At 26.0% G+C, this 13,169-nt stretch overlaps 1 protein-coding gene across 1 annotated transcript in view; it reads left to right on the top strand.

The window, feature by feature from the left end:
• LOC122532104 (serine/arginine repetitive matrix protein 1-like) overlaps positions 1-13,169 on the top strand; it is a gene marked incomplete at its 3' end in the record, with an annotated part of 54,524 nt that overhangs the window by 23,380 nt on the left and 17,975 nt on the right. Inside the window, exon 4 of the mRNA XM_043660582.1 lies at positions 1,785-2,034. Within this exon, the coding sequence (XP_043516517.1) occupies positions 1,785-2,034 (250 nt within the window). The remainder of the gene's footprint in view (positions 1-1,784; positions 2,035-13,169) is intronic.

Below are 13,169 nucleotides of genomic sequence, written 5' to 3'. Positions count from 1 at the left end.
AAAATATAAATATAAATAAAAATTTATATAAAATATAAAATATAAATATAAATATAATTATAATATATAAATATATATTTTATATAAATAAAAATTTATATAAAATATAAAATATAAATCTAAATATAAAATTTATATAAAATATAAATATAAATATAAAATTTTATATTATATTATATATATATATATATATATATATATATATATATATATATATATATATATTTATAAAAACGATTACGATATTGTAATTATTCCAGCACTTACGTCTCGTCATATTATAAAATATTATTTTGCAATTGTGTTATACAACATTGTGTCTCATATAAAATACTTATTAATTCATTACGATTATAACGATAATTTCATTGGCCGGTTAATTGGTTTATTAGAGGGAAACTTTCATCAATCGCGAGTAAGTGTTTTCCTACGTTGAAAAATGGTGTAGTTAATTTAATATCACGCTGCGACAAACAAATGGACGAAGCATTAATCTCTCGAATATATCGTCGCGTTCAAATATCAACAGCGTCTGTGACTGTAAATTTCGCAGCAGCATATTAATGCCTCAAGTACACAAAATAAACAAATAACAGCGATATTTGCAATTGATTTACTGCGGCTACCTCTTATTACTCTGCACTTTGCAAACTCGGCTCACTCGTGATATACGCAAACGTATATTATATCCATTTCTTCAAATTAGTTCGAGGATCGTGATTATACTAACTTTTTGTACGATCAATCTTCTGTATTATTGTATCAGGACTACCCATGAATAATATCGTTTTTTTGATACTGTTAAATTTTATTCTTAATTTATAATAATTTATTATAATTTAATTTATAATTTATAATTTATATAATTTAATTTATAATTTATATAATTTTATTTTGATACTGTTAAATTTTAATTTATAATAATTTATTATAATTTAATATGATAATTTATATAATTTAATTTATAATTTATATTATTTTGATACTGTTAAATTTTATTTTTAATTTATAATAATTTATTATAATTTAATTTATAATTTATTTATATAATAATTAATAATATAATTAATTACAATGTAGTTCAACTATATTATAATCCTACTAAATGTCACTATATTTAATTTGAATATAGATTGTTACAATAAGCTAAATTATTGTCAAATTATTAAATGGCAATGTTTATTAAATTTGAAGAAAACGACATTAATCATGGGTATTCCTATATATATATATATATATATATATATATATATATATATATATATATATATATATATATATATATATTGCACGATGATCATTAATTTTGTTATTTTCTTCATTCTCGGTCCATACTTTCCTCAAGTATCCCATATATTGATTGTCGTAACCGAGTATTATCTGCACTTCACTTCACGTAAAAATTAAAATTCGCGCCGAGAGTAAAATTTTTGTATCGATAGAATTCCAAACTTTGTTTCAATTAATTTTTCTTCGAACAAATTAAAATGCGACACCCTGTATATTATCACCACCATCATTATTATTATCTGCCTTCGCACGAACGAAGAGATAAGTTCTTCAACCTCTAACGATACAGGAATCAAATTTCTTTTTTTCTTTTTTCCCCTTCGCGTAGCTTCCACGGTATTTGCTTTCCTCCCCTGTTCCAGTCATCGAAATATAAATGCACATACATACATACATACGACAGCTTGTACAGCCACAATCAGAGTTTATAGACGCCGTTTCTGTCTGTTAACGCTGTTGAACTCTGTCTCTCTTTCCCTCCACCCTCGCAATAGGTTCCTGCAAGCGGAAGCCGGCCCATGGGGTCATTTATCGCCCTCGCCGAGGAGCCCGACCAGAACGCCGGCGATCAGCCCCGGTGCCGTCTCCACATCGTCCCATCTGAGCCCGAGAGCGAGTCCAGGCGGCCCGAGTCCAACAACTCCCCCTGGTCCAGCTCGTTCCGCCTCGGGATCCCGTGGCCCGGCGCCACAGAGGCAATACCGCGGGAGAACGAGCAGTATGCCTGCGGTTCCACGACACAGGGTGAGTCGAATGAAATATCACAGTATAATAAACAACTTTCGCTACTGTGGATGAGATTTATATGGATCTCAGAATTATATGGCGGTTCTGTGTGTGTATAACACCGGGGTGGATTATACTGGGAATTGGATTTTTGTATCGTGTAGGTTACTCTGAGTGATTAACATATTATTCAGTATTATACAATAAAATAATATGTTATTGTATGAATAATATTGCACAGTATTTTACAATAAAATAGTATGATAAAGTACAAATAAGTATAAAGTAATATTATACAATAAAATAATATGTTATTGTATAAATAATATTGCACAATATTTTACAATAAAATAGTATGATAAAGTACAAATAAGTATAAAGTAATATTATACAATAAAATAGTATGTTATTGTGTAAATAATAATATATTGTTATATATAATTTAATTATAAATATTAATATTATAATACAATAATTAATTATAATATATAATATAATTTTTCTTATATATATAATAATATATTATACAATACGAAAATATATTAATACTTTTATGATGTACTTTCGTTACTCAAGAGTGTCGATATAAGTGAAGAAAAATGTAAAAATATCGAAACAACAAAATCGTACAATTATTATGTCTTGAGGCATCTATAATGATAGTTTTAAGTATTCAGTGTAACCCAGGTGAAACAAATGATCAATTTATTGCTTGGTAGTAATTTCTGTCCAGTGATTTGTCGACGAGTTCGAAAGGGAAGCTGTGTTGCGTACGGTTTCGGTCACTCGTTACGGTCCGCAATCAGTTGCCAGCGCAAGTGGTTGAAACTGAAGCTGTGTTTCCTTGTATTGCGATACAGGATGAATAATTCCTCGAAAGTTGCGGAGGAGATTATTTCAGAACCTTGACATACAAATTGAATAAAATTCGATGTGACGAAAGAAATGATATTTGCTCTTCATTTTAATATTTGTGCACACAGATCATTTTTATAATATCTTTTAACACAGATCATTTTTATAATATCTCGCGTTTTGTACTGCGTTTGTACAAAATGTCATAGGCACGATACTTATAAAAAAAATTAATAAAAAATAAATGATAAAAGAACAAATTAATAATTCAGCAGTTCCTACGAAACGGATGACGTCTCTCAGACGTTATTGTTTGTCAACGGGTTAAATGTGTTCCGTTGTTGTACGAAAATATTTGCGTTCATAGATTTGACTGTATAATTAATTTCTTCATTCGTTGTTAACTACTAATATTATATTATAATATAACTGTATAATGTAATATAATGCTATATTATAATATTAATATAGCTATATTATATTATAACGTAACTAATATAACTAATACAATGTTAACTAATATATTATATATATTAACTAACATTATATTATCACAATTAATATACTATAACATGTAATATTAGTATAATTAATTTCTTCACTTGTTGTTAACTACTAATATCATATTACAATATAATTAATATAATTATTATAATGTTAATTAATATATATTAACCAACATTATATTATCATATTTAATATACTAATACATAATATAATATTAGTTAATTTCTTCATTCGTTGTTAACTACTAATATTATATTATAATATAGCTGTATAATATAATATAATGCTATGTTATAATACTAGTAGCTACATTATATTATAATATAGCTGTATAACTAATATAATGCATTATATATATATATTAACTAATGTTATATCATAATTAATATATAATATTAGTATAGTTAATTTCTCCATTATTAACTACTAATATTATATTATAATATTATAATATAATACTATATTATAATACTAATAGCTACATTATATTATAATATTATAATATAATGCTATAATATTATAATATAATGCTATATTATAATACTAATAGCTACATTATATTATAATGTTATAATATAGCTGTATAATATAATGCTAATAGCTACATTATATTATAATATAGCTATATAACTAATATAATGTATCATATATATATTAATTAATATTATATTATCATAATTAATATATAATATTAGTTTAGTTAATTTCTTCATTAGTTGTTAACTACTAATATTATAATTTATATAAATTATATTATAATATTATAATATAGCCGTATAATATAATATAATGCTATATTATAATACTAATAGCTACATTATATTATAATATAGCTGTATAACTAATGTAATGTATCATATATACATTAACTAATATTATATTATAATAATCAATTATACTCAACATATAACATTACTTTCTTCATTCGTTGTTAACAACTTTTGCAAACTACATATTTTTCGTTATTTTCCAACTATTTCGTCCCATTTTTCACGTCTTGAGAAGTTAAAATTCATTTCTCGTTTCACGAAATTGTTCAACAGTCGTCGAGCAACTGTATATCACGTTGAAATAATCGTAAACCAATCAATCCCAGGATAAACCCGCTGTCAATTGGCGAAATAACAGACATGCGTGCCCAGTTATCAGTTGGACAAGCACAGACGAGCCGGTGCTCGCTGAAAACAGATCGAACGATCCTCTTTAAGTTCGAAAAATTGTTTGTATATCTGTTGTATACAGTTGCGAGCGAGAGGCGCGCGAACAAGCTGCTTTCTTTGTTAACAATGGAGCCGCGCGTTAGCAACCAGGGATCGATGGAAACGTTCCGGTTTCATTAATTTCTGGCTCTGGTGGCCGGCAACAAACTGAAATACTGCCGCGGCCAGTAATAAACCTGAGGGACGCGCGCGTGCATCGTTTTCGAACACGAAAATTCGTCGCCGGGCATTTGTTGAAACCGCCAATCGATCTCTCCACGCGTCCGTTTATTGCAACAAACGCGGAAATCGAACGAAGATCGGCGAGTGATACTGATCGAAGGACTGTCCCTTTCACGTAATAATACTAGGGGTAAGTTTCTACGAAACGTCGAAAGTTTCGAATTTCGAAGATTCGAAACCATTTTTCTTTCTTTGTTTCTTGTTTAAACGATTCGGGATAAGAAAAAGCACGAAATGGGATTTGGGAAGCACTCTGTGTTTTCGAAATGATAAAACAGAAATAAAAAAGAAATTTAATGAAGAAGAAATAAAGATATAATATATAATATAATATGATATAATATAATATAATATAAAATATAATATAGTATAATATAATATAAAATATAATATAAAAAGAAATTTAATAAAATAGAACAAGATAATAATTCGTAATTCTTTCTTATGAATTACCATCTTGCTCTATTTTATTATTTCGGAAATTTCTATTTTATTAAATATATTTTTCTCACTTTATCTTCTCTAATTTTTGTTGAAAGTGTCTTCCATTGCATTTTCTCAACTTTATGTTATTTTCGTTATTTATTTTACAGAGCTTTATTATTATACTAGATTATTATTATTATTATTATTATTATTATTATTATTATTATTATACTAGAGCTAGCAGAATTTTAGATTTTCTTTTTTCGAAAATTGCAGGCATTCTTGCGGCAAGGTAGATAATTATGAGAATTTATTTATTTCAATGATTTGATATTAAGATACTAGCCACTGGTCTTAGCTGTTAATGAAAATAAGCAAAAAAAGTTCTAGTTTAAAAAAAATACTTAATTTGAATTTAGATAAGTTGATTAATTTACGATTGATAAATATCAAACATTGATTATGATCAATTTAAATTCAGATAAAACTTCATTTAGTCTAGAAATTATTAAAGACAAACGAAATTTGGTCGAAATTTAATTTGAATTGAAATTATTCTCGAAGTTATATATTAATAATTATGAATATTTTGTCTCTTTTAAAATCTCGCGTGTTGAAGAGTTTAATCAAATTATTTTCTCTGCTAGAGCATCTAATCTATATAGTATTAAAATTAAAATATATTTATAACTAATATAGTATTAAAATTAAAATATATAGTATCTATATAGTATTAAAATTAAAATATATTTATAACTAATATAGTATTAAAATTAAAATATATTTATAACTAATACAGTATTAAAATTAAAATATATAGTATCTATATAGTATTAAAATAAAAATATATAGTATCTATATAGTATTAAAATTAAAATATATTTGTAACTAAAAATATTAATAAATTAACATGTATGATATGTAGCATTGCTATTATAATATATAATATTATAATTATTATATTATACTATGCAATATATATTATATATTATATATTATAAGTCTATAATTCTACAATTATACAGTATTATTACATAATTATAACATTGCTAACATACATACTATATATTATTTCAGTATATACAATAATATATACAACAGTATATATTATTCATAGTACCATACAGTATATACTACGAAAAATAATATCCACATAATGCACTATTGATATATAAACGAACTTTATTCCTTTTTCCAAGGAATTGGAACATGTAATAAATCAGACGCAGTTAATTGAAAATACTACTTTAATACCAATGTCGGACATTTAATACGAACAATCACAATACAGACGTGGGAAACAGGTGCACTCGAAAGAAATTAAAAAAAAATATATGTATATATATATATGTATAGAGAGAGAGAGAAAGAGAGAGAGAGAGAGCACCAAAGAGCACATTTTCACAAAAAAAAAAAAAAAAATAAGAAAACAATTCGAAATCCCTTCCACAATCGATCATTGATCGTTCATGCTTCGATATCGAGGGCCAGACCCACTTTGTTACCGCCTCTCGTCACGTTCGCGCAGTCGATGTTAAACGACAGAGTTAACATGACGTTCTCGTCGAGTTTCTGCTGCAGGCTCAAACCGAGTTGAAGATCGGTGTTGAATTTACAACGGAACGTCGATCCTTCGTCGATGTTGCATTTCGCCGCGACGCCGAGCGTCCATTGTTGAACGCCGCCGTTCCTCGCCAGAATTCCATTGATCGCCGCGTCCCAATCCGGGTTCACTTGAAATAATTCCAAAAAATATACAATTTCGTCACGTTTGCTCGTCACTCGTTGAACTACTATCGAAAAACTGTCCATGTTTGACTTTTCGTCACGTTCAGTCACTTTCGATATTTTGCTTTCTGTTGAAAGGTTGCAGTAGTCTAAAATACAGAACTTTAACTACAAGTTAAAAAAAAATCTATTAGTAATTATAGAGTTCTGAGAGATTTAAGTGTAGAAATAAAATTTCGTGTTGTATATATCATGTAATATTATAATATATAATATTATATAAATAATATTGTATAATATTATAATATTATATAATAGATACTATATAATAAATATTATAATATTTTACAATTTGTAATATATAATATTATATAAATAATATTGTATAATAATACAATTATATATATATAATATTATAATAATAATATTGTATATATTAATTTTAATAATATTATATAATAGATATAATATATAATGTATATAATAGGTAATAGATATAACATATATAATTTATATAATATATAATAAATATTATAATATTATATAACTAATATTGTATAATATTATAATATTATACAATATTATTAAAATATAATAAAATAATATATAATAAATATTGTAATATTATATAATTTATAATATATAATATTGTACAAATAATATTGTATAATAGTATAATATTTATTATATATTATCTATTATATAATATTATGTAATATTTATTATATAGTATTAAATATTATATAATATTTATTCAAACTATCGATGTTTACATATTGATTTAATATTTATATGTTTATATATTAATATTCAATCGTGTCACATAGAACTGAAGAGAATAGACAGGATTAACAGAGATTTATTTTTAGATTGATCTTGTCCGAGATTCGGAGGAACTTTAAATTGATTGATTTACATAGTCTGAAAGTTTGAAAATTTGTAGATTTCTTAGTTTGTCGATTAGTCAGTCGTACGATTCGTATAGATTTGTACAGTTGCGAATTTACAGATCGGTAGATTTATAGATTCGTGGATTTATACGTAGTACACAGAATATACGTAGTAAATCTTTGAATTTGCAAACATCAGGATTTATGAATACGTAAACTTGCAAATATTATAAAATTTATAGGTTTACAAGTTTCGTAGATTTTGTAGATTTTTCAGATTCATAGATGGATGGATTTACAAATTTGTCAGTTTGTAAATTTATTACCGTTAAATGCACGATACGTATAATACATAACATCTAATTACTCTATTAACCCAAATATTAAAATTGATAAATATCTTGCAACATATTTAATTCAATACTGAATAATAATAATAAATCAATAATATTAATAATAATTATTATTATTATCAGTTTGAATTTTCGCTTAACTAACGAAACATTTGTAATATAGACAGTATTAATTTTAATATTCGTTATTACAATATCATATAAAACTGGAATTCGAATTTAAATCGAACGCTGACAAATGCAAATTGCATACAATATTTATCATATATGCGTCGTGTCTGATAAGTGTTTATTATTAAATTAAATCGTACAACTGTGGATGTTGAAATTCACCATAAATTCGCCGTGCTTTTCAAAATCGAACGAAGGTGAAAAGTCGATGGAAATACACGGTGTTCATCGGGCAGAAAGGCATTTTCCGCATCGTCAGATCCATCGGATCGAACATTTCTCTTCGTCATCGTCGGCGAGAGAGGAAAAAGGAAAAGAAAGACGTGACACGCGACGTGAAAACACGAGTAAAAATACGAAAGATGGGTGCTTTCGTGTCATCGTACGAACACTTGTTAACCCAGGATTATTTCCAGCCAGTGCTTGGCTACGTTTATTTTCTTTCTGATAGATCTGTAATTACATCTAGCGGCGTACAAATCGTGACCATGGTGGATTATAAAATATTCATAGAAATGACGAGCAACACGTGTTATTACTACGATACTTGCAACGAACTCCTTAATATTCGCACGTCGTGGCCGTTTAGAAGTCGTTGCTCTATATATTTGTTCATAATATAGAATTAATTGTCGTTTTATATACACTTTTATAGTACAATATGTATTTTATATATATATTTATATATATATTTTGTGTTATATATACATATTTTTATGTTTTATATATATTTTATATTATATTTTATTTATGTATATTATAATTTAATATACATAAATAAAATATAATAATATACATAATAGAATATAATATTATATTTTATTTTATTATGTATATTATTTATTTATATATTATACTTTATTTTATATATTTTTTATTTTTATATTTTTATTTTATATTTTTTATTTTATATTTCTTTATTTTTATATTTTTATATATTATATATTTATATTATATATATTTTTGTATTTTTATATATTTATTATATATTTATATTATATATATTTTATATATATATTTTATATTATATATATTTTTGTATATTTTATATATATATATATAGTACAATATATTCAATTATATTGAATAGATATTAATATATATATATATATATATTAAATATAATTTATATGTATGTAATGAATATATTATATAATATATATGTACTGAATATATTTTGTAATATATATATTTATTTATTTATCTATAAAATATATTTAACTGTATTTTATACATGTACTTTATATTTAATTATGTTTATAATTTAATACACTAAAACATTTAATAAAAAGGATAAAAAGGAAGTTTTTATTTACACATATAGGAACAATCAGGAAATTCAAATTCAACTTTCTTTAATTTCTATTATTCTCCTCTATCCGTTTCCTTTTAATAGTATTACCATTTCAATGATATTAAATTTTCCTTTAATTGATCGTTTCATTTTATGTTAGTGTGGCCTACAGAAATATTTGAATATTAATTGCAGAGGAAGTTTCACATTATATGTGATATAATTGTATTAATTGTTATTAATACTATATAATTATTATAATATATATATTGCTGTATATATATTATTTTAGTATATTATTATTTATTATCAATTATTAAATATTAGTTAATAATACACACATGATGATACGATTGATATAATAAATATTATTATTTTCATTTTACTCTCAGATAACATAATAATGATGTTAGATTTATCGAACAGCTACGATTGAAAGAAAATTTCATTTATTTATTTCGTCTTTAATTATTATTTAAGAAATTATTATTGAATTCTTGTTAATTCCGTCTTTTATTATTATTTGAGGATAAAAATCGACGCCAACAGAGTTTCTGCATCAGCCACTGTCATCAATATTAATCATGTTAAAGCGGGATGCACACGTTGAATTCATTTCGATGATTACGTCAACGTTACGTATGTGCATTCACGTGTTAAATCAGATCTATACTAATTGAACGTCATTTTGCATTGTAAATTCTTAACGAAATCATATTATCATTTACGTTCACTTTAATCTTCGAATCCATTACGATTATAGTTCGCGCCATGAGTGTGTAAAATGTACGACAACAGTGTTAAACGTAAATTGACAAGAAACAAAAGTAAGAATTATATAAATCAACAATAATAAATCGGTCAATTTTAAATCTCAGTCTAATCGAATTTCCAGTTTACTTTAATTTCACTTCGTTTCGTTAGTAACAATTCTAATGTTTCACTCATTTTGTAACTTTATTAATCGACCTGCCTTCTCTATGTCGTCCCTTCGAATCAATTTCGATTTCGTTTCCTGTTCAGCGATTAAAACGAAAACAATCTTGATCGAACAGAAAGATCCGGTACGATTCAAGAGAAAAAAATCCGGCGTTATATATATTTGGCAAATATAAAAATGGGAAGGAAGTAGCGTGTGTTTAAATGGGACATTCTTGCGCATCGACGCAGACAAAAAATATTGGAAACCTCTGTTCCGGTCTGTCTAACAGGAGAAGATTCGAAAATTCGTAGAAACGAGAAAAAACACGATTCTTCGAAAAATAGTCAAATGAAATCGCCACTACATATCTACTTCCTGATACTAATTCTCCAGTTCAACGGAGATCCGAGAATTGCGAAAGGTGAAAGGTCGAGAAAGAAAGTGAGAGATAGAGATAGAGAGAGAGAGACATACTTCGATCGAGATGAAAAATTCCGACGAAGGGAAGACGTTATTAAAACGTTTTTATATCGAAGGAGAGAATCTCGTTAAAAAATTTGATTAAAAGAGTTTATCGGGAAGAAGATTAAATTAAAAGTGCAGATTAAAGGAGTTTATATGGGAAACGAGGGATTTAGAACGTTGCGAAAAGAAAAAAAATTGGCAGAAACTGACGAGCGAGAGAACGATCGTAGGGGAAACGTATTAGAGAAATAATAGGATTAGGCGTTTAGAGAAATAATAATAATGGAAATTTCTAACCTTTGTACAAGAGTGAGAGCCCGTACTCGTACGGTATCGAGGTGCACCGGAAGTGGAAGCCAACGTCCTGGTAGCTGAATGCCAATCCCAGATCGTTCTTCGTCATTTTGCTCGTCTCTGTGTTGTAGCCACCTTGGTAGCCGATCAACAGTCCCTTCACGGCGGTCACCACTGAGCCCAGAATATCCACGTTCGAGTTCCCGTCACTTGCTGCAAATAAACAGTAAAACAATAAAATGAAACTTCGTTAATCGACGAGCTTCGAGGTGATGTTCCCTTGAATTTGTCGCTCTTGCTCCTTGGATAATTTTTAATGTCGAAGAGAGGAAATTGGTCTTGTGAGTTGATGAAATATATATATATAAATATATTATATATATTTATATATATAGATAAGTTATATATATAGATAAAAAATATATATATAACATATAATAATTTAATATTATTTATAATAAGGATATGTAATATATTATATATATAATATATTAGATATATAATATATATATAATTATTATAAAATCATTTTTATAATATAATATAATATAATATATTATAATATATTAGATATATAATATATATATAATTATTATAAAATTATTTTTATAATATAATATAATATAATATATTATAATATATTATAATATATTAGATATATAATATATATAATTATTATAAAATTATTTTTATAATATAATATAATATAATACATTATAATATATTAGATATATAATATATATATAATTATTATAAAATTATTTTTCATGCGAACAAGAATATTCTTGCGTGGTAAGAAGTAATCTCGTAAAGGCTTATTTTTCGAGTGAAAAACTACATAATAACAGTATCGAAATTGTTTTCGAAGAGAATTATCACGTTCTTTCTGCAAGTCACACCTCGAGTGAGAGAAAGTTATCTTTTATCTCGGAAGGGAATTGCTGTCAGAAATTGTTTAGAAATTACAATCGCTGTTACAAATTGTTCTTCTCGCGTGAAGGACAATTATTCTTAAAAATTGCTTCCTGCGTGGTTGCTCTTGCAACGAGAGAGAGAATTGGCCTTTTCGAGTGTGAGAAAATTGCTCTTACAAACTATTTCTCGCGTGATTTTTCTTGTGTAAGGGGGAATTGCTCTTGTGGAGCTACTCGTTGTGCGATTGCTCTTGCTTAGAAGAAAATTGCAACGTCCAAATCACGGCTCCGGGGGTGGAAAGAAAAGTTGTTCTTAAAGATTACTTTCGCTCTTACAAATCACCTTCTCTTCTTTGTGCGATAATAAAAGACGAGGATGAAATAGATTGAATATAAAACAATCGTTTACACCATGCTTCTTTATTTGTAGTTTGTACTGTATATATTTCGTATTTCTTTTTTTTTTTTTTCTCTCTCTCTTTTGCAAATCCTAAACAATCCTAAATGAGGAAACGAAAGGGGAGTTTACTGATGGTTAATTTATTTAGTGATGGATTATAATTAACGACATGAAAGAACGTTCTACTACTAAACATTTAAGAGATCAAATTAAATTGCTTTTATTGAAATGATTTTGTCCTTATCCTTCATATCGTCCATTCATTTTCAAAGAAAGTTAAAATAAAACTCAATTGCTGCAAATATATGCACTTTTATAAAGAACAAGAAAAAAATGTGTATTAATTGAAGTATAAAAATAATATCGATTTTTAAATTTTTAAAAAAGCTTTTTCAAAGCAGAAACACGTTCAACCTCATACCTGTCATTTATAACCATTTTATTTTTTTTGTTTTTTTTTTTTTTTTTTTTTTTTTTTTTTTTTTTTTTTTT

The sequence above is a fragment of the Frieseomelitta varia genome, unplaced genomic scaffold (assembly GCF_011392965.1).
Source record: "Frieseomelitta varia isolate USP_RPSP 00005682 unplaced genomic scaffold, Fvar_1.2 scaffold_434, whole genome shotgun sequence".
Classification (NCBI taxonomy): domain Eukaryota; kingdom Metazoa; phylum Arthropoda; class Insecta; order Hymenoptera; family Apidae; genus Frieseomelitta; species Frieseomelitta varia.
The sequence above is the reverse complement of the archived record's forward strand: the minus strand, read 5'-3'. Positions and strand labels throughout refer to the sequence as shown.